At 36.3% G+C, this 27560-nt stretch overlaps 3 protein-coding genes and 1 pseudogene across 5 annotated transcripts; 2 read left to right on the top strand and 2 right to left on the bottom strand.

Annotated features, from left to right (window-relative positions):
* Positions 1-12: 12 nt before the first annotated feature.
* Positions 13-6208, bottom strand: LOC120216125. Of its 3 annotated transcripts, XM_039213655.1 has the most exons (11): positions 6071-6208; positions 4792-5154; positions 4562-4698; positions 4173-4286; positions 3985-4068; positions 3487-3663; positions 2621-2777; positions 1993-2153; positions 1783-1909; positions 445-1651; positions 13-363 (listed from the first exon to the last, which is right to left on the bottom strand). In XM_039213655.1, the coding sequence occupies exons 2-11, from the start codon at positions 5113-5115 to the stop codon at positions 284-286; spliced, it is 2568 nt and encodes an 855-aa protein (XP_039069586.1). In that variant the 5' UTR covers positions 5116-5154; positions 6071-6208; the 3' UTR covers positions 13-283. The 3 variants fall into 3 exon arrangements, with proteins under 3 accessions (XP_039069586.1, XP_039069579.1, XP_039069573.1); XM_039213648.1 differs by having other exon boundaries at positions 13-1612; positions 6071-6207; XM_039213642.1 differs by having other exon boundaries at positions 13-1651; positions 6071-6207.
* Positions 6209-8059: 1851 nt separating this feature from the next.
* LOC120216160 (protein COFACTOR ASSEMBLY OF COMPLEX C SUBUNIT B CCB1, chloroplastic-like) lies at positions 8060-9283 on the top strand. The gene is made up of 4 exons (XM_039213666.1): positions 8060-8422; positions 8495-8619; positions 8717-8869; positions 8964-9283. The coding sequence occupies exons 1-4, from the start codon at positions 8078-8080 to the stop codon at positions 9148-9150; spliced, it is 810 nt and encodes a 269-aa protein (XP_039069597.1). The 5' UTR covers positions 8060-8077; the 3' UTR covers positions 9151-9283.
* Positions 9284-9389: 106 nt separating this feature from the next.
* On the bottom strand, positions 9390-13863 carry LOC120216147 (cytochrome b-c1 complex subunit Rieske-4, mitochondrial-like). Its single transcript, XM_039213660.1, has 2 exons — positions 13639-13863; positions 9390-10230 (listed from the first exon to the last, which is right to left on the bottom strand). The coding sequence occupies exons 1-2, from the start codon at positions 13808-13810 to the stop codon at positions 9587-9589; spliced, it is 816 nt and encodes a 271-aa protein (XP_039069591.1). The 5' UTR covers positions 13811-13863; the 3' UTR covers positions 9390-9586.
* A 10217-nt stretch (positions 13864-24080) lies between these two features.
* Positions 24081-27280, top strand: LOC120214967 (annotated as a pseudogene).
* The last annotated feature ends 280 nt before the right edge of the window (positions 27281-27560 follow it).

A 27560-nucleotide genomic window follows, 5' to 3' on the forward strand; every position in this document is an offset into this window, starting at 1 on the left:
AAGAGTAATATGGAAAAAAGAAAAAAATGTCCCAAACAGTGATATAAAATTTCCCAAATGAGTTCAGTTGGCCCTTTGTATGGTATAGGTGTATGTACAGAAGTCTATCTCATAGTCTTGTAACCTACAAGTCTCTTCTATCATTCCTCTATATATAATTATAAAAACGAACCTCCCATCGAATGAGGTATTCATTCAGCATACCCCCGACTTATCCTAGCAGAGCATAACCGATAAACTTTAGGCTCTCCGCTCATTGGAAACAAATTAAAAAAGGACCTCTTCAGTGATTCCATGACCTTAAATATGGTTTTCCCATTGGATCACGCAAAGCAGAATTCGGATGTGGCAAGTTCATCCATCCTGGATCATCAGCAGCCATCAGTGGGGTAGTTGTACCACGAGTACCTAAATAATCAAATGGATGAGCAGCTTGCTGCATACCATTTCCAATTATTCCAGGAGTTACCCCCCTCATCATTCCATTGTTCCTCTGCGGGATGAACTGCTCGGTAGAGCCCATTGATTCATAAGGGTTGCTCGAATGAAATTGGTTACAGTGGGATAGGACACTAAATAGGCTCTGATCTGAGTTGCTTGCACTCAACATACTCGGACTTTGGCCACTAAAAGCATCTGAACCAGGCCATTCACCGCGAACTTGAACTTGATGCTCTCCAGTAAACCAGCCTTGGCTCAACAAATCTCTACTATTCAACTGATGTTGGAAAGGCGTCGGCATGCGGGCAGGAGGAACAGCCCAATCTTGCATATTTCCTGAAGGCAGGTGTTCTTGCCTTGGAGTCATGTATCTGCCCCCATCAGGGTAAATATTTTGTGGCATGTTTTGTTGCATATAAACATCATTCTGCCTCTTTTGTTTCTCTTCTAACAGCAGAGATGACTGCAACTGCTCCTGAAATTGCCCATTAAAATGGCCATCTTCCATCAACAGAATCTTTGGGGGCTGGAAATCGGGCCCTGCCTGTTTCTGCTCACTATGATATGACGACACTCCCTGATCCTTGAAGAAAGATTGAAGCAGCTCATTTCGATCCTGATTTGTATGAGAATTAAAGGGACCATCCTCAGAATGTCTATACAACAAAGCCTTACTGGTACTCTCTTTATGCAAGTCTGATTCCAGAGCAATCATTTGGTTCTGTTGGTCATCGGTGTCTTGATGAATGAACGGCAATCCACTGGTAGATGTGTATTTATGGTCAGCAGTGGAGTCATGGTAAGAGTGCGGAATGCTATCTGCTGGCCAGACAATTTCTGCAGAAGAGACGGGAACTTCCTGACCAATGGTAGCACCAACAGTGTTCAAATTGTCCAAATGTTCAGATACATCTGAAGATGCAACATCTGATTTTGCGATATTCTCATTATTTTCAGACTCTTCCATGTGATTGCACAGCTGGCCACTATCAATAGAAGAAATCCTCTGTGGGGATTGATTTGGTGGTAAGGCCAGAACAGACTCCCCATCTTCCATGCTGGACTCACTTTCTGTAGCTTTGGTATCCTTCTCATCTTCAAGCGACTTCTCAGGATCCTCTTCCTCTACATCAAGAGCAACCAAGTTTGTATCAACATTTTCTTCCTGATCCTGAAGCTTTAATGTATCTTCGTCTTCATCCTCCTCATCCTAGCACACCAAAAAATATCAAAATTATAGTAACATAGAAAATGTTCAAAGCTGCTAACAACCCCACCCAGAAACAAACAAAAAAAATGAGAAATATATAGATGGGAGAGAGTTCAAGAAGAGAAATAAACCTCCAGCAGCGAATTTAGCTTTTCTTTCATCTCCTGCTCCAACGACTTGGTTATTCTCCATTTCTGCGACTGTATTTCTCTTCGGGTTGCATATGACACAGGGAGATATTCCTTTACCAGTTTCAACCTATTTAAACAACATTAGTTTGAGCATGGGTATAATGAAAATTCTAATAGTTTCTAGAAAGAATTGTTTGTTTCAACTCTCACCAATGTTCATGCAACCTCCTCTGTTCTTCTTCTAAGAATACTTCATATGGTTGCACATGTAAGGTATTGATGTCACCTAAAACACGGGTGAGAGACTTGGATTGAATGCTTCTACCAGACTGATCCATATTCTTAAAAAGATCATGCTGCTTCTTGCTTATCTGAAACATATCAAAGACAAACAATCCCTTAATTATCTTAGAAAGCACAAGAGAGAAGGCTGAACGGTAATAGACATTGAAGAAATACTTGGTTAAAGAATATAACAGGGGGGCATGATACAAGATCAAATGTATGCTAGTCATTATTCTGCCTCATGGTATAATGGCGATAACCGGGAGTTTACTTTAATATAAAGGTTGTAAATTGACAATATAATCAAGCAGTGGCAAAATCATATCTCAGTAGGAAAAAATGTTAAGAATCTGGTTACTGGTTCAGCTCCTGAAAACGGATAAAAGGAAGCTTGCTTGCATACTTCAGTCGGCCAATCCAAAGTTTGAATAATAATTAATCATATATCAGAAAGGATAGTTCTAATTCAAGGAGACATTTAATCAAGATAAAGGCACCTACTCAATATAGTCCAGGAATTTATAATTTTAAACCAATTAAAGCAGCGGCTGACCTTAAAACATGACATATATTTAGCACCATCAGACTGCTGAATATTGCGTTTGCGTATCTTGTCACTTTTTTTGGGTCTTGCTTCCGCAGTCGGTGCATAATCAGGAGCAGTCGAAAGCATTTGACCTTTATTCTTGATCATCCCTTTCTCATGCATACTAATATACATGACAACTAATAAGATTCATTCGCCATGAAATAAAAATAAACAGAGTAAACCTAAAAGAAACTAGTGCGGCCACCACAACAAATTCCCACCATGAGACCTAAATTCTGCAAAGTTCCTTAAACATATTCATGATTCATAATTTCTAGTTCAGCAAATATGACAAGATTGAAAAACACCTAGAAACCACAACTAACGGAAAGAATAAAGAACATAACCATCCTAAGAGCTGAAATAGCATTACAAGCGGAGAAACTTCAACGTGGGCATCTGCAATGTAATTTACCACAAACATAACCGGTATGGTGTGTAAAAGCTCTTGCATAAAATATATATAGATCAAGTCTCGTAAGCTGCAAGGCATAGGGTTTTTCCTTTGGTAGACGCACATTTACAGATAAGAAATAATAAGCAAAAGCTATGCACTACAAAAGAGGCCATCGATGAAAACAACTTTATAAGCTACAAATTCTTAACTCGGAATCCAAAAATATCACATACGTCTAAATAAATCAATCTCAAGTCCTTTTGCAGTTAAAAGAGAACTTGAGAACGAACAAAAGAATATGAATTATTAAACTCAGGAAAAGCATACTTTAAGAATGCCATATTCAAACTCTCGTTCTTGTTAATTTCAACAAGTCAAGCAAAATGATAGACTACTAGCAACATGGTAGCTTACGACGGAAAAAAGGCATTACCTTCTTCGTATCTTTCCATCCTTCATAACAGAAGAATTCTGGTTATCACTACTGCATTCTTTCTCATCTGCAATCCAAGAACAAGATTCAGAAGTCGCTGTAACATCCTGCTCAACATTATCAAGTCCGGGCTCATTTGAATGAGAGAAAACCCTTCTCTTGCCAACTCTTTTTGACCTACCAAAGAAATTGATTGTAACCCAAAAATAAGACGCCATCTTAGCACATAAAAGAAACTAAATATTCAGTAAAAACTGAAGAAAAAAGGTTCAGTTCTTCATTTTTGTTTTGAACAACCAATGACATGGGTGAAGCTCAAATGGGGAATCAATGCTATTGTATTCCGAGTTATGATGTTACGAAGTGAAGCTAGTAAACAAATTACGGGACATCCTTGCCAATTATATGTTTGCTGTTAACACCAATTTCACAGGGAAGAACCTTCCTCTGCTAAAACTGGTCACTTTCTAGAAAACTGAACGTGTAACAAATACAAACCTCCATAACTTCTGCACAATATCCTTTTCTGGGTCTTTGCAGCTTTCACATTTCTCCTTCAGTTTCTGCAAATACTCTATCATACTGCAACAATGAAAAAAACGTCGTGATTATATTATTAGGCACCAAATGCACATTTTTAAAGATCAGATCATATAAATGGGTAAATTTTGTTACTTTTTACATACTCATTGTGGTATTCCTGTAACTCTGAGTAGTATGATTTCTTCTCAGCCTTTAAACGTTGTTCCTCCTGAATAACTGTATCAGGGTGAAGATGTCCTGAACAAAGTGATGTACCCCTGTAAAGCATAAATTCCAGTCAAATCTAGCAGATTCAAAGCCTACAATAGAGTCCTCAAATATTATATCTCTTTCAAACAGAACCAGAGAAACAAAATAGAAAATAACCCAAGAACTATTAACTTCTTTATAAATAAAAAACAAGAAGTTGCAAAATTAAAGTGTGGTTTAATGGGAAAACATATTTGCCAATGGGTGGTTAACAGGAACTACAAGAAGAATGGATGCATTATCCGCAAGGTGAGAAAAGTGTCAAAAGTAAAAATATACTTGCCATTTAAGAAAATGATTTCCAAAGTGAAAGTTATCTCCAGATAATAATGCTTGCAGAACCTGCTCTTCGCCTATCCCATTGGGAAGAAACTGCATCAGAAAATTTCTCTCATTTTCAGACAGATGAGTCTTCCAAACCTGTAACAATTCAATGTAAATTCCTAAAAGGTATTAGATTAACATACATAGGAGATTAGAAGTAATTGTGATTACAAATAACAAGAATATTACCTCATAAGAAAGCACCTTTGTCAAGTCCTCTAATTCAAAAATTTCAGGACAAAGAGTCAAAGCATCTGTCAAGACTCTATGACAATGTGTTGATGACTCAGAAAATGGCCTGAAATGCCTCCGACTTAAGGCAATTTGTTCCCTTTTGGCAACAACTTTTTTTTGGTTCCCATCCCACTCAAGGGAAATATAACATTTTGTGCTCAAATCATTTCTCGAAGGCTCTAGCTTTAGCTTTTTCTTTTTGGTTTTGCATCGGTCCAAAGAATTGCAGCCAGCAATGCTAGCACCATGAAGCCGTTTTCTCCGTTGATCAGCTGCCATTGCTATCTGATGTCTAAATAACTGGCAGCCAACATTTTCCTGCATGTGATAGCAGAAAATCAGTATTAAATTGTATCCCACCAAGGAAAACCAATGAACCATTAAAAATAAAAAGAAGCAACCTTTGAATAAGAACAAATCATAAGACTCTTTAACTAGGCAAAGAACAACATATCCACTGCGTTTAAATGAATATATACACATGGGCGGAGCCTCTACAGTGAGCTGACACCCCATTCTTTAAAAAATAAGCCTTAATTAAATTTTATATTAAAAAAGGTAATCTAAATTTTATCAGAAACAAATCAAATTTGGCTTCGGCTTCGGGAAATAGGGACCCCGGTTGCTTTCAACCAATATATAATATGCCAGGACAGGAGCTTCACAATCATAGCAGAAGGCACATCAAATCAAATAATCTGAAGAATATAACCTGTTTCTTGCGAATTAACTAAAATAAACAAATTAATTCTACTTTTTGCTTCTAGTCATGCTAGTCGAAACATAAGTCAAAGCCATATGAAGTACAGCAACAAACATAACAAAGTTGAAAATTTTCCATTTACACCAAGTATATTTACTCAACTCAAAATTTGAAACTGGATTTAACACAGCACTAAGTAAGCAGCTCATAGAAACTCTATCCACAACAAAAATAACAAACAGCTGCAATAATCCAACACAGGCAAAAAAACACCTTTTTATAATTGAAACAAATACACTTCAAAATTAAACTAAACTAACAATCATCCAACACAAAATTAACCCCGAATCAGAAACAAAGGGAAACACACAAACAACAGAGAAGCATTGAAAATCCATAAGAAAAAAAAAACAAAAACAGCAGACTTCAAGATATATCGAAATAAAGGAACCCCTTTCAACCAATAAAAAAATCCCAGAAAAAACAAAGAACCCAGAAAATATTTCTTCTCAAAGAAGCAAAAGAAAGTACCTTGAAGCAAGGAGGAGCAGTGGATTGAAAAAAAAAAGGTAAAGGGTTGTGAGTTAATTGGTATTGGAAGGGACGGCGAGAGAGAAGAAAAATAAAAGGGTTTGAGGTTATCCAATAAAACTAAGAGAAACACACACCAAGAGTAGAGATTCAGAAAGAGAGAGAGAGAGAAGGGTGGAATGGAATTACAATGGGGAAAGAGAGAGAGAGGTGGGGACGGGGACGGGGACGGGGACGGGGACGGGGAACCGTTATGTGAAGCCATTGAATCGTTCATTCTCGTTTATGGGGCTCGGCTTTTGCCTTCTGTCCATAGTCCTTTCGATTTGATATTTTTCAAGTGATACAAAATTATGAGATAAAAATCTGATTTTGATTTAATTTGATATAAATAAATTTTTATTTAATAATGATATTAATTAAATTAAATTTTAATTTACTTAAAAAATAGGATGATGAGAAAGAAAAATGTTAATACGAAGATATATTAATTGGTCGAGAGGGTTGTCATCGTCTCTGTAGTACCAGATATATATTATACAATTAATAAATTAAATATGTATGATTATATCAAAAAATATATAATATCAATTTATATAAATAAAAAGGCTTACTATAAAATAAGTACCCAAATTATATATTTTTTTCTCAAAATATGTGTTTAAATTTTTTTCGATCCATCTAAATGTCTAACATTACAAATATTACTATTTTAGGTGTCCGACCGTAATATTCGTTAAATTCTTTTGTTAAAAGACACATGTCACATTCAAATAATTTTAAAAATTTTATTTAAAATAAAAAACTTAAAATTACACATTTAAAAAAACCAAAACTTTTAGAAATCTTCTAAAAATCCAAACTTTCAAAACACTAAATCTAATCATTATACCCACTAAATCTACTTCCGACCGCACCTCCACTACACGACCACCAACGCGACAAACAACCACTGATGAACCTGAACCGCGATATAAAGGGGAAAACATTGAGATTGAAAGAGGTCTGATTTAGGCCTCATTGTGTGTGGTACTGGTTGGTTTTGGTGTTTGGCAAACGATTATTGATAGAAAGATGACGACAATAGCTGAATAATTGATCAACGACGATAACAAAGATAGTGACCAATGGCAGTAAAGAGAAATAAGGATTAAAATCATGAATTTGATAATGATTCAAGGGATTTGAGTTTTTTTTATAATTTTTAAAAAATTAAAATTTTTCTAAATATAATAATATTTTAAGTTTTTTTTAATTATGTTAATATGATTAATGATCGTTATAATTTAGACACCCAAAATAGTAACGTTGTATCGTTAAATATATGAATGAATTAAAAAAAATTGAACACCTATTTAAAAAGATGATATAATTTAAACATTTATTTTCTAATTAAATGGAATAATATATATATATATTGATCAATAATTATGGCTCGGCTATTTACTATTTAGCCTAGCAAGAAGGGAGAGGGTTGATGGTAAATATTAAAAGAGTCGTTGGATCCCGTGGACTTCTGCGTCTCAAAGTAAACGTTTATTAATATATTTAGATAAATTACTTATTTAATCATTCAATCAGTAATGAAGTTTTATTTTAATTATTAAAATATTTTTAAAATAAATTAAATTTAAAGTTAATATTTTTTTCCTTTTCGCTTGTCATTTAAAAAATATTGATGATGTTAATATATTATTATAAGATAATATCATATTATTTTTATTAAAAAAAATATTACGTTAATAATTTTATTTTTAACAAGTGATTAAAATAAAATAAAAATATAATTTCATATATGATTTTAAAAATAATAATTAAGTGATCAAAATAAAATTGTAGAAATAATTAGATGACTAAATTACCTTACTTTTATATGGTTTGATGTAGGAACAAAAGGTTAAATCTGGGCCATTCAAGTGTGTGACCATTACATCACACAAGGCTGGGCAAAAAATAAACTGGTTAAACCCAAGTGGCTGATATTTCCACTGTGTTTCTGGGAAGATAATGGCAACAAAGACACTATCCCCCCATCCACAGCCTCTCTACTCTTTCCCTTTCCCTTCCAAATTCAGAACCAACCACCTTCACCACCCATGGCCGCCACGAGTTTCAACCCCTTTAACGCTCCACAGACACCGTGTGGCTGCCCGACTCTCCTTGCACCAAACCATCGTCTCATCTTCTGCTCTTACGGACAATCTTCAACATTACCTGCAAAACCCAGATTCCATGTTTTTTCTTGCAGACACAGCGGGTTACTCCTTGTCTAGCTACTACACTTCTCTTGGTCTCTTTGTCATCTCTGTTCCTGGACTTTGGTCCCTGATCAAGCGCTCTGTGAAATCAAAGGTAGCTTGAATTGCCACAAGTTTCTGTTTTCTTTATTGGTTGAGTTCTGTGTTGAGCATATACTGGTTTCAGATAGTGCAGAAGACATTCATAGGGGAAGGAGCTGAGGAGAAGGCACCAAATCAAGTTGCTGCTGAGATTTTATCTTTCTTCACTCGCAACAATTTTGTGGTCACCGATAGGGGTGAGACTATCACGTAAGTTTTACCAGTAAACACCACTGATTCATCCTCTTGGATAAAAGAAATAATCTTCTTTTAAGAAGCAATCAACAGAGCTTTTGATTTTTTCAAGGTTCGAGGGAATGATGGTTCCAAGCAGAGGACAGGCAGCATTGTTGACATTCTGCACCTGCATCAGCCTTGCAAGTGTTGCCCTTGTGCTCACCATCACATTTCCAGATGTGGGGAACAACTGGTTCTTGATCACTGTTCTAAGTCCATTGGCGTAAGCACAAATGCTCACCCTCCACTTTTCTTTTTGTTGGAATTGTAGTTTGAAGTTAATACTTTCCATCTTATCATGAATGGAATGAATGTAGAGGAGCTTATTACTGGAAGAGGGCATCAAGGAAGGAGCAGATTAAAGTTAAGATGCTGGTTGCCGACGATGGGACCGTGTCCGAGGTTGTTGTTCAAGGAGATGATCAGCAAGTAGATCAAATGAGAAAAGAACTCAAGCTTAGTGAAAAAGGCATGGTATATGTGAAGGGCTTGTTCGAGAGATGACAATAGATATACACTTCCTCCTATATGCATGTTTTAGGCTTATGGGAATAGACTTTGTCATCTGTGTTTTCTGCCCTGCAAATTTTGTTTTCTGTTGTCTACTGCAAATGTTAATGCTAGAAACGTTCAATAACACAGTGGAACGCCATTATTTTACACTCAGAAATCAAAATAATTATAGAACAGCATCCTTTTATAGTGAATAATCAAAGTCTAAAGAGTATCGATATTCAATTCTCCGGAAAATCCGGGAAAATTATTCAAAGTTAAGAGAAATATCAACTGGCGGCAGTTGCAATTATCCCAGTTACAAAAACAATACTAATGCCCTGAAAGTCCAGGGCAGCAGAAGCAAAAATCTGCAACAAACCTTCGGCATTATCTAATAAAATTAAAAAACTTGCTGATATCTCAGAGCGAACATATAATGTTATTATCAACCGATCAGCAACTTGTTCTCCTCCAAGAAACTGTAAGTGGGCACTTCCAGGTTGTAGGGTGCTGGACCCTTGCGAATCCTGCCAGAGACATCATAATGAGAACCATGGCAAGGGCAGAACCATCCGCCATAATCACCAGCATTTGGCAAGGGAATGCAACCCAGATGCGTGCAGACCCCGACAACAATTAACCACTCCGGATTCTTAACCCTTGCTGCATCCTCTTGTGGATCACGAAGAGACCCTACATCAACACTGTTTGCCACCTTGATATCCTCCTCAGTTCGGCGTCTGATGAAGACCGGCTTTCCACGCCACTTAACAGTTACAGTGCTGCCAGGTTCGATGCTGGAGAGATCAACCTCAAGAGAAGCCATCGCAAGAACATCCTTACTAGCTGACATGCTCAGCACAAACTTGAGGATAAGCAGGCGGATAAGAGATGCATACACAAACCTACCACCTGTCAGGACAAAGTAGGCAAATGCCCGCTTGCTAGGGTCACCTGGAGGAAAACGTTCGTGGTTGTATTCATCATAAACTATTTTAGAACTGGGGTTCTTAATAGCTGCCACTGTTGGTGGAACATCAGGAATTACACTGCTTTCGCTTCTTGGGGTGAGGGACTCGGAAGCAAAACCTAAAGAAAACATTACAAGTCATATCTTTAGGGAATAAGCCCAAAATGAGAAGACAAAAAAAACCTTTTCAGCATTCCAGTATTTGATTTTCAGGATAGGAAGAATATTGTATAGCAAATATCATGTCATGGCTGTTGAATTGGAAATGTAAAGGATTGTTCCATACAAGTACAACCACTATTTGGGTAAAAAAACCTAGCATCGAGCCTCCATTTCAAGGCTGTGTAAATATTGGTTTTCAAAAGGGAAAAAAGTGGTTTCACTTCTCAATACCCATTCATAAGACATGATTAGAACCAATTTCAGAAAGTATTTTTATGACTTAAAACAAAATAAGAAAAAGCTAGCCATTGAGATCATGCATTATTCTAGTACATTGGAACAATGCTCTAAGAGAGGTCTCTCTCGCATAACTGCTAAAGATCACTACAGCAGATGAATCCTCCATTGCTCAAAGGCATGTAAAGCCGATTGAGTATACTCACTCTTAATGAATATCATATGTAGTATAAGAAAGTGAACAAACCATAGCTACCAAATTAGATCACCAAAGACACCTTCCAATATCTTTTTGTTTTTGTCACAGGTGCCTTTCCCCAGGCCCAAACATCAATTTTTTTCCTTCAAAAGAGGGGGTGTCTAATTAACTAAATCTATAACCTTTAAAATCATATTCTGATCCAAGTGTACTACATTTTAGCTAATTTGGGAGTTTTGCTAAATTCTATAAGAGATGCAAGTAACTTTGATTATTCACACAACCAAATCAATATGATAAACACAAGTAAGAAACACTAGTCAAAACAGTGCAAAATAAAGTCTCAAAGTTCATCAGTTAGAATTTGAATATGGATTAGGTATTATAATGAAAACCTCGAATAGTATTTGTTATGACCACCATAGAAGGATCAAAAACTGAAACAAAGTGGAGAAACTGATAGGCAAAAGGAAACCCTAAGCTCTGATGGAGAATTAGATAGGCAGAAGGAAACCCTAAATAAGTACAGGAAGACAGCTTTCAATCTCCTTTTTTTGTGTAACATAAGCACGTTTCACCAAAAATCAAATTCCCTTTTCACCTTAAAAAAGGGTGTCTTAAGTAGCAAAATCTATAACATTTAAGACCATATTTTGATCCAAATGTACTATATACTAAATTCATTAAGAGATGCAAGTAACTTTGATTATTCACATATCCAAATCAATAACATAGACAAAAGTAAGAAACAAAAATTCAAAGCGATGGGGTTTTTACTGTTAGATCAGCTGTTAATCTATGTTCATCGGAGACTTTGGGATTGGATGAGGTACTTTTCTGGAAGAAGTTTATTTGGAGAGGCCTACTGCCTCCAAGAGTAGAGTGTTTTCTTTGGCAGATCGCTCATGGGAAGCTGGCTGTTAGGACTGAACTTGTCAAAAGAGGTGTTCAGGGAATTGAAGATGTATTATGTCCCCTATGCAAGATGTCGGATGAGTCTCCCTCTCATTTGTTTTTCTCTTGTTCGGTGGTGTGGTCCCTTTGGAATAAGTTTTTAAGTTATTGGAGGATTTGTTCTGTTTTACCAGCGGATGCTAAAAGTTTCTTTCTAGCTTGGGATGGATTAAAGTCAAACTCTTTGATGTGGCCTTTTATTCCAGGGGTCGTTCTTTGGACCACTTGGAAAATGAGGAATTTCGTGGTGTTTGAAGGGGGAAAGCTTGATATGGCAGAATTCTTCTTTTTAGCTAGATTTAGGCTTGCTTCTTGGTTCTTAGCAAAGTATAAAGAAGTTCCTATCCCTAAGGACTCACTCATTTCCGATCCTTCTCTTGGGGACTTAGTTTCTATACACTCGAGTAAGATTACTTCCTCTTTGCCTTGGTCTCCTCCTCCGTTAGGTTTTGTTAAATTAAATGTCGATGCTGCCACTACATGGGATTGGAAGAAAAGCGGACTAGGAGGTGTTTTAAAAGATTCATCAGGTTCTACTATAGCCTATTTCAAGGAAACTGCTGGTCCGGGACCTCCTACGTTGATGGAGTTAAAGGCTATTCTTATGGGGTTGTCTTTCTTTGCATCCCATCGAGAGAGGATCAAGGACCGTCTGATTATAGAGAGTGATAGTAAGGTCGCTGTGGATTGGATAAAGGGGGTTGAATTATGTCTTGTTGTATATGCCTTCTTGATTAAAGATATTGTTCATAGGCTTAAGGCCTTTGAAGGTGTTGTTAGATGGGTTAATAGGACAGCCAATTTAGAGGCTGATGCCTTAGCTAAAGAAGGAATAGGCTGAGTTAGTTAAGTTGTTGATGGTTGTTTAGAGTTGTTTCTTCTTTTTCTGTGTTTTGTTAGGGGGTTAATATTGTTGTTTTCGCTGTTTCTGTGTTTTTAGTTTGGATGTTCTATGGGTGTTTTCAGCTTATTTGGTTCTGTTGGGGTGTTTTCTTGGTTGTATTTTGTGTGTATCTTATGTAATTTTCTGTTTCAATAAAATCCTAAGGCACTCTTTTCCTCCTTCCGCTGATTAAGGAGCTTCCCTACCAGCTCCATTAATCAAGAAGGGGGTTTTTAATGAGGCTTGAAATTCTTATCAAAAAAAAAAATTCAAAGCGATGCAAATAAAGCAGGAACTAGTCTAAAAAGTTCATCAGTTAGAATGTGAATATATCTTAATTAGCAAAATCTATAACATTTAATACCATATTTTGATCCAAATGTACTATATACTAAATTCATTAAGAGATGCAAGTAACTTTGATTATTCACTTACCCAAATCAATAACATAAACAAAAGTAAGAAACAAAAATTCAAAGCGATGCAAATAAAGCAGGTACTAGTCTAAAAAGTTCATCAGTTAGAATGTGAATATGAACATGGTATCAAAACAAAAACCTAACCGATTATAGTATTTGTTATGACTACCGTAGAAGGATGGAAAACTGGAACGACAAAGAGAAAATTGATAGGAAAAAGGAAATCCTAAGCTCTGGAGAGAAGAAGAAAATGAGGAGTGAAAGACACCTTTCTATCTTTTTTCTGTTGGTCACCATAGGAGCCTTACCCCAAACATCAAATTCATTTTTCACCCAAGAAAACGGGTGCCTAACTAAATCTGTAACCTTTCAGACCACATCTTAATCCAATCGTACTATGTTCAACTAATTTGAGCGTTTCCCCAAATTCCATAAGAGATGTAAGCAACTTTGATTATTCACATAAACAAAAGTAAAAAACAGAAAATCAAAATGATGCAAGATAAAACGTGTACTAGTCTTAAAGTTCATCAGTAAGAATTCGAATATTAATAGCGTATGTCAGTATCATAACAACCTAACCAATAATTGTATTGTTATGAACCGCCATAGAAGGGCAAAAAAATAAACCAAACAGAACAATTATTGATGATAGGCAAAAGGAATCCCTAACCTCTTGTGGGAAGAAGTAAGTGAGAAGCGAGAGAGAAAGAGGAGGTTGATCTGAGACCATCCGAAGAATCGGCGCCGTCAGCGAAAGGACGATCGGCGATTGCGGAGGTGGCCTGTTGAGGCCTCCATGCAGAAGGACGAGAGGCGAGCCTCCTCGTTGCTGCCCTCAGCATCTTCAATTCGATTGGATTCACAGCGAGCGAGCGAGAGAGAGAGAGAGAGAGCTTTCTTTCTTATTTTATTTTTCTTGCCTTGAAGATTCTTCCTATTAGCTAGGGACAGGGAGACGCAGAGCTTCATATATGACTACAGTTAATTGCTCATAAGATCCCCAAACTAAGTCATTAATTCTATCATACTCACTAAAATTTAAAACATTCTATATAAATCCTCAAATTATAACTATCATCTAATTATAACCTTCTCATTAATCTAGCATTAACATTATTGATATGTGTTAACATCTAATGGATAATTAAAATATTTAATTGATTTATAATTAGTACACCTTTACCCGTTGTATTAAACCCTTTTTAAATTAAATATATTTAATGAAATCAGATATTTTGTGTACGTGTCACATATCGTTAAATGTTTTTGACGATTTTATCTAAAATCTTAAACTTTAGGGTATAATATACAAATAGTCTACGATTATAAGATATTATTTTATTGAATCTTTTAAATATTAAGAATTATAAAATGATTTATCGACTATTAATTTGTTACAAATTATAAAACAAAATTATAAATAAACATACTCAAATCAAAGGCAAAAATTGAATAAATTCATTATATCAAAAAATAGATTACAAGAAGTTTGAGAAATCATTAAAACCTTGGAGAACACCATATAGGTATAGTTAGTGTGAGAACACTATATATATATATAATATGTTTGTGTTTCATTTTGCACTCTCACTTTTTATTTTTTTATGTATCACTGACCTTTTTAAGTTGAGAAAAAAAGTGTAGAAAGATATTCATTCCGGTTTAACTAGATGATTATAACTAGGGACGTGTATAAGGGCGTTTTTTTTTCGAAAAATCACATTTTTCAAGTAATATTCTCGATCATACATCGTTCAGACTATATTTCCTGATCTAACACCTTTTGCAGAAAGGCGTACCCCTGCAGAGCGGTTTATGCTTATTTGGTGTCATGTAGGGTAAGGTGTGCCCCCTGCAGCGTGCCTTATGCTGCCACGCACCTTAGGTATAATTATCCACCTACCCCGACTCTTTACACCCCAATCCCTCCATATAAATACTCACATCCTCAATCACTTTAATCACACCAAATTCTCTCAATTCCTCTCAACTTCTCTCAAATACTCTTAGGTGGTGTTTGGTTCGCTGAAATGTTTATGAGGGAATTGTAATATGTGAAGGAATTGGATTTTGTAGGAATTGAAATCCAATTCCATATTCTGTTTGGTTCGCAGACATGTCAGATGAATTTGATTTCAGTAATGTAAAATGACAAAATTGCCCTTCTTATTTTTTTGCTTTATTTTAGTTTATTTTACAACTTACATGTAGTAATATATTATAAAAATTTAAAAATATTAAATTTTCATTTTATTGATTGATTATTCATTTCAATAAATTATAAAAATCATGCTAATAAACATTATAAGTTAAAATCAACGCAATCAAAATATGTTAATACGTTACCAAAAGATAGAGCAATATTTCGATACATTCCAATCGGAGTATGTTAATTAGTTACCAAAAAATATACCAAAACTTTTTTTATTCAATATATGAATTAGAAACTCGACCCGACACGACTCAAAATAATAATAAAAAAAAATTATTCAATAAAAACATTGACTTAATTGAAAAATATATATATAGAGGGGTATTATTATAATTATTCCTAAATACTTAAGGTAAAATTATATATTTTTTTCGGGTCGGTCCGGTGTTTTTCACCATAAACCCGACCTGACCCGAATATCACACTTAAAAAAGCCCAACCCGAATATCACACTTAAAAAACCCGACCCGACTCGAACAAAATAAAGTTTCATCCGACCCAACCCGAATATGTGAATTAGAAATCCGACCCGACCCGACCCGAAATAATAAAAAATTATTTTTATTTAATAAAAACAGTGACTTAATCCGACCCGACCCGAATTATATATATTTTCAGGTCGGTCGAGTTTTTTTCACCCTAAACTCGAACCCTACCCTACCCGACCCGACCCGAATATCACACTTAAAAAAATCTGACCGACTTGACCCGAATATCACACTTAAAAAACCCGAACCGACCCGAACAAAATAAAGTTTCATCCGACCCGACCCGAATATATGAATTAGAAATCCAACCCGACCCGAAATAATAAAAAAATATTTTTATTTAATAAAAACAGTGACTTAATCCGACCCGACCTGAATTATATATATTTTCGGGTCGGTCCGGTTTTTTTCACTCTAAATCCAAACCCGACCCGACCTGAATATCACACTTAAGGTAGCGTTTGGTTGGATGGAATCCCTTGGAATTGGTGGGAATTGGAATCCAATTCCACCACTTTCCCATGTTTGGTTCAAGTTTTTCAAGGGAATTGAAATCCCTAATGGAATTCAATTCCATCAAATGAGGGAAAATGAATTCCATCAAAAAATGGATGGAATTCAATTCCCTTGTTGGAGGGAATTGAAATTTGATTATACTATCCTCATCAATCATTTGGTAACTTATTTATATATTGAATAAAAATATTTTTTTATTATTTCGGGTCGGGTTAGGTTTCTAATTCATATATTCAGGTCGGGTCGGGTGAAACTTTATTTTGGTCGGATCGGGTTTTTTTAAGTGTGATATTCGGGTCATGTCGGGTCGAGTTTAGGTTTAGAGTGAAAAAAATCGGACCGACCCGAAAATATATATAATTCAGGTCGGGTCGGATTAAGTAACTGTTTTTATTAAATAAAAATATTTTTTTATTATTTCGGGTCAGGTCGGGTTGGATTTCTAATTCATATATTCGGGTCGGGTAGGGTGAAACTTTATTTTGTTCGGGTCAGGTCGGGTTTTTTAAGCGTGATATTCGGGTCGAGTCGGATCGGGTTTTTTAAGTGTGATATTCGGGTCGGGTTTGAGTTTAGGATGAAAAAAACCGGACCGACCGGTCAGATTTTTTTAAGTGTGATATTCGGGTCGGGTCGGGTTCGAGTTTAGGATGAAAAAAACCGGACCGACCCAAAAATATATATAATTTGGGTCGGGTCGGATTAAGTCACTGTTTTTATTAAATAAAAATATATTTTTTATTATTTTGGGTCGGGTCGGGTCGGATTTCTAATTCATATATTCGGGTCGGGTCGGGTGAAACTTTATTTTGTTCGGGTCGGGTTTTTTAAGTATGATATTCAGGTCGAGTTTTTTTAAGTGTGATATTCGGGTCGGGTTCGGGTTTAGGGTGAAATTTTGTATTTAATTTATTTAATATTTACTTAATTAATTTTTTTGCAGATATAAAATAGAAGACGGTCTACTTCGCTTGGATGTAAATCATATATCTCGACACTTTGCTGATACGGTAACATTTTAACGTTTTAATTTAATTTAAATTATTAGTAATAATTTTTTGATTTATTTAATGCATGATTATTAGATTAAGAATTAATTTTTGTAATTATTTAATTTTAGGAGAAGGACCGCGTATTAGATCCTTTTATTAGGAACCTTAAGTTAGTGATACCTAGCCGTGTCTTGCCGTATTTAGTAGAGGCTGGATTTGGTTACATAGGTATATATCAGAGTCATTGTAAGATAGAACAAGACCTTATTTCTGCCTTAGTAGAGCGGTGGAGGTCGGAGATCCACACATTCCATCTTCCGTGCGGAGAGTGCACGATTACACTTGAGGATGTTACTATGCACCTGAGGCTTCCGGTGGATGGAGATGTGATATCAGGGATCGCTCAAGGTTCTTGGACTACTTTGTGCCGGGAAAATCTAGGACGTGTCCCGGAAAATTTTAACGGTGGTCGGATACCGTTAAATTGGTTAGATGCCAATCTTCGGGAGTTTAGCGAGGACGCCTCTGATGATGAAGTTAAAATGTATGCACGTGCATGCATACTACAGCTGATAAGAGGGTTGTTGATGCTGGACAAATCGCACAACCAAGTTCACTACATGTGGTTGCGACATATTGGAGACATTTATCTGGCCGAATCACTCAGTTGGGGCTCCACAGTTTTGGCTTTATTGTACAAGGAGATATGTCGAGCCATTGACTACAGGAGAAATGCTATCGGCGGATGTCTCCTGTTGCTGCAGTCTTGGGCATGGTATCGATTTTCCTTTTTATGTATTGTTATCAAGAACTCATTTGTATTTCCGCTACTATTGAGGTAATTATAAAACTGATTTCGTTTATTAATCATTTTATACAATGTATAATAATTTTTTTCCTTGAATAGGTGGTTTACTGATAGGAAAAATCATCAGGAGCTACATGATGATTTAGAAAAAATTAGGGTGCTAATTGATCAGAAGGCTGGCACACAGGTATGCATTTTAATGTTTAAAAATCGATTTTAGATTATAGTTGTATAATTAGATTATTATTTTGATAAAAATTATATATATTTGTTTTAGTTTGAATGAGTGTCATATTCTGATGATGTGAAGATGGTGATCCCACCTGAGTTGAGGGGCCCATTAGATGTTTGGATGGCGATGATCCCTTTGATTTGTTATGCGACCGTCGAGTGGCACTCCACTGATCACGTGCTCTGGCAATTTGGTTGTTTTCAACCAATTACAGAAGCACCTCGCAATATGGATGAGTTGCATAGCACAGATAGACGCGACAAGACCGATACAGATTGGCTGGTGAGGCATCATGAGTGGGTTGTGCTGTGGGAGGATCGACATCAGCGCCTTCCCCGTAGAGAGCCCATTTTTACTGACCTCTTGATGGTTGCTAATGGTTATTATGAGTGGTTCAACAGTAACGAGAAACCATTTTTGCTTCCCGAGGATGCACGAGGGTGGACCTTTCCACGACGTAGACAGAGACGTTCACCGACACAACACCATCGTCCCCTGACTCGTGAACGGAGAGCAGGTGTTTCTGGTTCATCCTCAGCTGCACTAGCAGGACCTTCACAGTAGCCACCGTCTACAACGACTTACATATCGCAACCATATGTTATGCCGCCACCGCATTCCCTTACCTGATGTCGCCGCCGCCACCATCACCTGGTTTTATGACCCCGCCTCCTCCTCCTTCATAGAGTTATATGACCCCTCTTGGAGGCTATTATGGGTCTATATTTGTAGATCCGACTTGGGGTTCATATGCTGGATATTTAGCGGGTTCAGCCTCATCACCCATGGCCGCAACACAGACACCTCCTATACAGTTTTCACACTCAGTGATGTCTGGGTTTTATGAGTTTTCTCAGTTTTCACAGGTCGGTGGGATAGTCAGTCATACACATGGTTTTCAGAACCGGACCGGTTAGCGAACCGGTCATGCTACCGGTTCACTGGTTCAACCGGTCGAACCGGTCCGACCGGTCGGAAGAATCGGACGACATCATAATTATTTAAAAAATTAAATAAAAATACCAAAAATATTTAATAAAAAATAATTTTTTATATCACAAGTCATATTCAAAGCAAGTCATAACATATATAAGTTAAAAATCATAAAATCAAGTGAAACAAAATGATTCAAATTAACTACAACATAATATTTAAGGTAAAATATATTAAATATTAAATATAATTATATAACTATAATTAAAAAATAAATTTGGGGTTAAAAATCATAACAAAATGATATTGTTTGGTTTAATTTTTTTTTAAAAACAATCCCACATGTCTAAGAAACATAGAAGAACATCCCAAAAGTCTAAAGAGTAAAAATATGATAACAAAACAATCTCACATTGCTAAGAAACATAGAAGCGCATCACAATTAACTTCTATAAATAATAGAGGTAATTTGGCATTCAAAATCATGGAGCCTTTTGGTGAGCACTGAGTGAACTATTCTTTCACTTCAATCAAGCTCGAATTTTAGGCTTCAATCGAACTTCTAATTTTTTTTTGAGTTCAAGCCTTTTTGAGTTCAAGTTTCAATATTATATTTTGAGTTTGAGTTGAACTTGATAATTTTTAGCTTGTGAGTTTGAGTTGAGTTGAGCTTACTTTTAAAGTTTTCAAGTTCGAGTCGAGCTCATCAATACTCGAGTTCGACTTGGCTCGTTTAACAAACGACGTTGTTTGGTTTAATTTAAAAAAAAAACAAAAATCCCAGTTTTTCCCGGTTTTCAGTCGGTCTGGTTCGAACGGTTCAGCGGTTCTGGCCGGTTCACTAAAAGCAGTTCAACCGGTTTAGATTGAACCGGACTAAGCAACGGTTCCCGATTGAACCGATTGAACCGGCCGGTCCGGTTCGGTTTTCAAAACAGAGGTCATACACATCTAGGGTTCTTATTCTATGGAGGTGTTTCATCGTCATCAACTCCTCATCAACAAATTTTAGCTGCTCAGGACGAGGAGGAGGAGGACGATGATGATGATGGTGATGATGATGACGGCGATGAATCACAACCAGTGATACGAAGAAATCCTCCTCGAGACCGACAGTCACCGCCCTGCGGAACACATTCGTGTCGCAGGCATCGATAGATTTTGTTTTTTTTATTATATTTGTATTTAGTACTTTTTATTGTAGTTGTTTATTGGACTTTTTTATTGTAATTTTTTTATTTATCATTTAATACTTACTTTAATTCGTTAATATGGTTGCATTTATTTTAATTTATTTTGTTAAATTTGTTGGACTTTTTGTTAATTTATTTTGCTTAATTTTGTTTATTACCATTTAATATTAGTTACTGTAATTTGGTTATCATTTTCCTTTTAATACTTATTGTATCATTAATATCAGTTATCTCGAATAATTGTATCGTTTTTTTAATCTTCATCAGCGGTTATCGAATAACATTAACTTGAAGCAAATGCAAATTAAAGTACAATAATTATTATTTGATAAACAACTACATCATTTCCTCATCGATTGTTACTTGATCACAATAGAAGTGGACATGTTTTTCTAGTGTGTCCTGGGTTTCTACAATGCCACCTCTTCTGTCTTGTCTAGATCTTTCTCGAATATTCATATCGCAATGAATTCGATTGGATTTTGGACGATCACGCTCCCTCAATAAACTCGGATTTGGTACAATCGGAAGCCAATCTTGAATCTCATCAGGGTCTTTGTCATTACCTATGGGGGTAACTCAAATTCGTATACCTTAAAAACTTCATATAGTAGGTATACGAGATCCACAAAATAGTTATAGTCTTGATGTGTATGAGAGCATGGATACTTCAGAGCTTGAAAAAACCATCAGTCGCACGTTCTATCCCTTAGATTTACTCTTAACAACACAACTTCAATCCCTTGAAGAGGTCGCGACAACTCTGTGACATGAAACATTTCATGCCTTCTAGAGAAGCTTGTTACAGACATTCTATTTGATGCAGCAATTTTTTTTCTGTAGATCTGCAACTAATCTAGGGTGATAGACATGACCGCCTTATATCCAGGTTTGAACTTATCCCCCGAGCTTCGCAAAAAGCGCCCCCAAACGAAAATATGTAGTCTTTACCAAAGCCGCTACAGGTAAGTGACGTGCACCCTTTAAGGTTGAATTGATTGCCTCTGCCAAGTTGGTCGTCATGTGTCCCTATCGATATCCACCATCATATGCATTCGTCCACATTTCTTTTTCGATGAGGGTGATGTAATCGTATCCTTCCTCTTTTATCGCCCGCAAATCTTGAAGCATTGATTCAAACGTTTGAGGAATTAGTTCGTAACCTGATCAAAAAATTTATAACTTACTAACCTGATCAAAAGGATCGAAAGAAAACAAACTACATCAGTTTCACTTACTCGTGTGCACAAGTAATTGACGCTCATCATTCTTCTTGTATCTTCCATGATAGTTCGCATCAATGTGTCAGAGACAATACCTATGTTGGACAAAGGGTGGTTGCCACATTGGACACAAATACTCCATTGCTGCTTTGAACCCACCTCCGCGATCTAAAATGACACAGATTTTTCCCCTCGTGATATCATGTTCACGTAAATTTCGGAGGAAAGAATGCCCAAGAATCTGTATTTTCTCCTTCGACAAGAGCAAAAGCATCTGGAAGAATGTTGCGATTGCCATCTTGGACAATTGCCAATAATAAAACTTGATTGTATTTTCCATACAAGAAAGTCATGTTGATCTGGACCACAAGCTTGCAGTATTTGACAACATTTACGCACTGTGGGTAAGTCCAAAAAACCTGGTAGAATTGACATCAATCGCGGAGAACTCGATCATTATGGTATGCATAGGAGGTTTCGAAGTCCACAATTATCCCAGGATTCAATGTCTGCACCAGCCTAAACCAACCTAGAAGTTCGTTGTAAGATGCATACTATTCGCCATAAAATTTGACAATGACATTTTGTTTTGCCAACCAAGCTTTTTTATAGGAGACAGTGTACCCATATTGCGATTGTATAGCTGAAATCAACACTAGAACAACTATATGATAGCTTGCTTTTACCATGGGCATGATGGCTTGGCATATCACTTCAGAGTCCAAGTTGGGATGATCTTGATTGACCCCTCCAGCACAACATGTGTGAGGACCGTTTTATATTGTTAGTTCTCATCTGTTGTTTTTCCTCTTCCTCTTCGATACAACCATCCAATTGCATCCGTTTTCGCGTCGGGCACAGTAGCATACATATTTTTTGGTCGTGGAGCGGTCGACTCTGGACTGAACAGAATTACGGATATTATAATTTTTTATATCCATCACCGCTTCTTCTTTGCTTGAAAACTCCATGCCTAAAGATAACTCACCATTATTTATTGATGAGTAATATCTATAGTCACCGAGATGAGGCATATCCGTAAATTCTAGCCCATACATTTCACCATAATCATCTTCATACATGTGCGCTGGAGGGTCAGTTTGTGCCATATTTCCTGGAACTTCATCTACATCATCATCATCATCGGAGTTGAATTGCGGTGATTCTGGGTGAATGAATAGTCCAATCTCAGCACCATCCGCACCAGGCTCACGAAGTGGTTCTTCTGGTGGAGATGATGGTTCCTCCTTGCTCTCCACATTTAGGTCAAAGAACCTACTACTTGCACGTCTTCCCCTTGAACTGGAAGGCATATCGACATTGAGATCGAAAAAGCTCGCAGTCGAATGCCTCCCCCTGGAGCTTGAAGTCATCGTGTCAAATGGAAACTACACAGATTGTTGCGTCGATGGCATCTCCATATTAAGGTCAAAGGGATTTGCAGATGAATGCCTTCCACTTGAATTGGACGCGATGTTGCCATATGGATTGTTCGTCGACCCACCTCGGTACATATCGTAAGAAGTTGCGGATAAATGTCTCCCCATTATGGCATTAAAATCATTACACATTACTATCGTCGGGCTGTCAACTTGATCAACTTGTTCAGCCAGCCCATAGTGGGAGCTTAATGATTGACCCCGAACAACACGCACTTGAACAAAATTTGCATGCATCTCAATATCGACGTCTGAATAATTACTTTGAGCTTCAACCATCATTTCCACATCATCATTGTTCAAAAGTTCGAACGCTGTATAAGTTAATGACAACAATGATGTTAGAAATCTGTACTGCAACAACGACATTCTTCTACTACTTTCAACATGAATCTTCCTCGAAATCTTCGTTATCAGCTCTTCAAGAGTTATGCTTATCATGAATGATATTTTAATACGCTCATTTGATACGAAAAAACGTTGGTTTCTAATTTCACCATCATAATAAACAATAGCTGAAAGTCTCGTCATTCTTTGAGTTTAAAAGTGCGGCAATATTATATATGCAAAAAAAATAACTGAAACAAACATGATTAAATAAATAATATATATGAACAAAAATATAACACAATAATTTTTTTTACACATAAATGTAAATAATTTAAATAATATAATTTTATATTATTACTTATACTGCAAAAAATATTTCGACGTATTCTCCCGCTTTCTAATTTTACAAACACAAAAATTAATTGACAACAATTAGCATAATATTTTTTTAAATAATCATAATAAACAATAAGTATAATAAAAATTATCACAAAATTACCTTATAACGAAAAATCGCACGAACTTCTGAATCAAATATGAGAAGATTGTCAGATTGTTGTATTAATTTTTTTCTGTTGAGAGGAGATGTGAAGAGTTACCGGGGGGAAATGATATTTATAGCCGGAAAAAGCTACAAGACGCGGTACCTGCACCGCACCTTACATAATTATATTAGATAAAGCTAAGACGCGACCCCTGGTCCGCGCCTAATATAATTTTGTCAGAATTAAAGGTAATACGCGGCCATGCCCCGTGCTATACTCCTACGTGGCCTAAGGCGCCCCCCAAGGGCCGCACTTTACACGCGTGTATCCCATGTCAGCATAAGGCGCGCCTCAGGAGGGCGCCTTACCCCCACGTGGCGCCAAATCAGCGTACAACGCGTTTCAGGTGGTGCACCTTTCTGGAAAGGGTGTTAGATCGGAAAATATAGTCTGAATGGTGCCTGATCGAGAATATTAAATGTAAAAGGTGATTTTTCAGGAAAAATGCCATGTATAAGATTTAAATTAGATGAATTTTGATCCATTTTGATTTTATAAGGTCTTTCTTTAATTTAGGGTTGAATTATGTTTGATTTTATGACGAAAATCTTAGGCCTAATTAAATAAAATAATATAATCATCTCTTGTATATTCAAAGATAAATGCAATAATATTAATCTTTCTTTTTTCAATTAGATCCCTGTTTTACTTAATATATATATATTGGATATAATCTAATTACATTATGTAAAACTCTTTTAATTTTATACCTTTTTATGGCTATTGGATGATAGAAATTAAAGGTTGAGATTAATGGTAAAAATGAGAAATATTCATTAGGGAAAAAACACAAAGTGTTAATTTCAGCCTTTGATTTCTCTTAATCCAATAATCTTAAAAGAGTATAAAACTAAAAGAGTTTTACGTAGAGTAAGTGGATCTTAACCTCGTATGTATATATTGAGTTAAGGATCTATATACACCCAGTGCAAAACTCTTTGTTTGTTTTTTAAGTGAATATCTTCTAATTTTCTACTATTAATCTAAGTCTTTGATTTTCCCCATTTAACGATATAAAACTCTTAGTTATATACACTCGTATGTGTGTGTTGGATGGTGTCGCTGGTGGAGATTTTCACCTCAAAAATCAAAATCGAATTTTGAGCCAGATAAAACCTCATCAACTCCTATCAAAAAAAAAAACCTCATTGAACCTATATTGAGTGACAAATGAAGAAGTAGAATATTTAGATCAATCAAAAACCCGGGACCATGCCTATCCCTAATTATGATGCAAGGATAAAACTTAAGAAATCATTTATATATATATATATATATATATATATCAAAATTTCAAAGAAAATCCTGAATTGGCATCTCAAACCAATACACTGGTGTGAGCATGCGATGAAAGTAAGATTTTTGCAAAGGATGGTATTTAAGTCCATTTCTCAAAATTTATGAACATAATTATAAAATACTGCATAAACGATACGATCTTATAAAACAGTGAACATAATCAGCGGAGGAAAACACAAGAAAACGAGCTTAAAATCCAAGTTCATCAAATTATAAATTGATTCCTTATTCTTAAACGTTATGAACATAATCTGTCCAGCTGCAAAATATTAGGAACAATAAATACTGCAAAAAGAAACACAATCATATAAGATAGTGAACAAATATGATCTGAAATGGTTACAAATCACAGTCATTTATGGCCTGGATTAAGTTGACTGCATATTCAAAGGAAACTATTCAAGACTCCAGCTAATAGGATAATAGTTTCAGTATTTTTGAATCCACTATAAATTACCAGTTATGGTTTATGTTTGATTCATACTCAAACAAAGAGAAAAAAGAATGGAAAAGTCGAGTTTCTTGTTGTTTCTTCACATTTCTGTTTCTCATGCTTTGCATGAGCCTTTATTCTGGTGCTGTAGAGGAAGATAGAAAGGCAAGTATTTCCTTTTCTTTTCTATTGATAATCTTTTTCGACTCGTCTCTTAGAATTTTATAAGCCCGTCATTTTCCCGAAGCTGGTTCATGAATTATAATAACGTGTGGTGATGCAGGTTTACATTGCATACATGGGATCACTTCCTGAAGGAGACTACAGTCCATCATCCCATCATTTCAATATGATTCAATCACTTTTTAAAAAGGGGTATGATTTAAGGGTTTTGATCTGATAAACCAAATTTTATTTTGCTGTTGTTGTTGTTGATTGTTTTGCCTGTCTCTCCGGCTCTGTGGAAAATTACATAACCAGAAGTTACAGAAGGAGCTTCAATGGCTTTGCTGCTAAGCTCACTGAAGAAGAGGCAAAGAAACTTGCAAGTAGGTGGTGTAAAAGCTCCTTTTTCATTGAATTGCATTGACTTGATGATACATTTTCACCACTTCCAAATATGCAGGCTTTAAAGGAGTGGTTTCGGTTTTTACGAATAAAGTTTATCAACTTCAAACAACAAGATTCAATTGCAATCCTAAAGCTGAGAGCAATGTCATTATTGGTGTCCTCAATACCGGAATCTGGCCCGAGTCGGATAGCTTCACTAATGAAGGCTTCGGTTCTCCTCCGAAAAAGTGGGAAGGGGTCTTGTAACGGTGGCCTCAACTTCACTTGTAACAAGTAAACAGATTTCCTTATTTGTATTCTCAGATTCTCTCTGTCATACTTGTAGATTACCAAGAAAATCAGTACTTATCTTACAGTAAGGTTATCGGAGCTCGAGCTTACGATACGGATTCTGCAAGGGATACAGAGGGTCATGGATCGCATACAGCGTCCACGGCAGCCGAAAACATTTTAGACAATGCTAATTTCTTTGGATTTGCTGAAGGCACTGCAAGAGGAGTTCCATCAGCAAACATCTTGGCAGGCTTTGATGATGCTGTTGCTGATGGAGTTGATATTTTAACAGTTTCATTAGGATCGGATCCACCCGATTTTTATTCGGATCCCGTTGCCATTGGTGCTTATCATGCAGCTGAGAAAGGCATTTTTGTCATGCAATCTGCAGGCAATAGTGGTGCATCCAGGCTACAATCGGTGGCGAGTCTAGCGCCATGGATACTTTCTGTTGCTGCAAGCACAACGGATGGCCTTTTCATCGACAAAGTTGTGCTTGGAAATGGGAAGACACTAACCGTAAGACCCATTCTATTTCATATTTATTAGTATCATACTTTCTACTTCTTGGAAACAGAATTGAATCAGAAACTAATGGCTTGCTCTTTCCAAGTAGGGATTTTCGGTAAACTCTTTCAGTCTTAATGGAACAAAGATTCCGCTGGGTCGCAAGCATCAACCGAGTGCGTCGAGGGCAGTGCTCGGTTGGTTCCATTGACAAGCTGCATTTTCATTTACAAAGATTTAGAATAATCAAAATGTATGATATTTGGTGGTGTTTTTTCCAGGGATTGCGCTGATGGTTGCTTGGACAGTACTCTGGTGAAGAATAAGATTGCTGTATGCAACAACTTATCGAAGGCGACAACATAAGGTTCTTGTGTAGTATTGGATACAATTAAGATAAGATCAGAATGATGTCAGGAACCAACTTCTCTTGCCCTAAAAACTCCAACCTGCCAAGAGACTTCAATTATCCTACACTTTCAGCTCTAGTTAAACCAGGTGAATCATTTACAGTCGATTTCCGAAGAACAGTCACAAATGTTGGAGTAGCAACATCTACCTACAATGCAACAATCTTTTCCGACTCGAAACTCGAAATC

This window comes from Hibiscus syriacus, unplaced genomic scaffold (assembly GCF_006381635.1).
Source record: "Hibiscus syriacus cultivar Baekdansim isolate YM2019G1 unplaced genomic scaffold, ASM638163v2 tig00000764_pilon, whole genome shotgun sequence".
Taxonomy (NCBI): domain Eukaryota; kingdom Viridiplantae; phylum Streptophyta; class Magnoliopsida; order Malvales; family Malvaceae; genus Hibiscus; species Hibiscus syriacus.

Bases quoted from the DNA above. Each gene is read 5' to 3' on its own strand.
- LOC120216147 (XM_039213660.1), bottom strand. From the start codon at position 13,810: ATGCTGAGGGCAGCAACGAGGAGGCTCGCCTCTCGTCCTTCTGCATGG. The intron at 10,231-13,638 runs GTTAGGGATTCC...TGTTTTCTTTAG, and splicing joins CTTACTTCTTCCCACAAGAG to GTTTTGCTTCCGAGTCCCTC.
- LOC120216160 (XM_039213666.1), top strand. From the start codon at position 8,078: ATGGCAACAAAGACACTATCCCCCCATCCACAGCCTCTCTACTCTTTC. The intron at 8,423-8,494 runs GTAGCTTGAATT...TACTGGTTTCAG, and splicing joins AGCGCTCTGTGAAATCAAAG to ATAGTGCAGAAGACATTCAT. The intron at 8,870-8,963 runs GTAAGCACAAAT...GAATGAATGTAG, and splicing joins ACTGTTCTAAGTCCATTGGC to AGGAGCTTATTACTGGAAGA.
- LOC120216125 (XM_039213642.1), bottom strand. From the start codon at position 5,115: ATGGCAGCTGATCAACGGAGAAAACGGCTTCATGGTGCTAGCATTGCT. The intron at 4,699-4,791 runs GTAATATTCTTG...GAATTGTTACAG, and splicing joins CAAAGGTGCTTTCTTATGAG to GTTTGGAAGACTCATCTGTC. The intron at 3,664-3,984 runs GTTTGTATTTGT...TTTCTTTGGTAG, and splicing joins ATTGTGCAGAAGTTATGGAG to GTCAAAAAGAGTTGGCAAGA.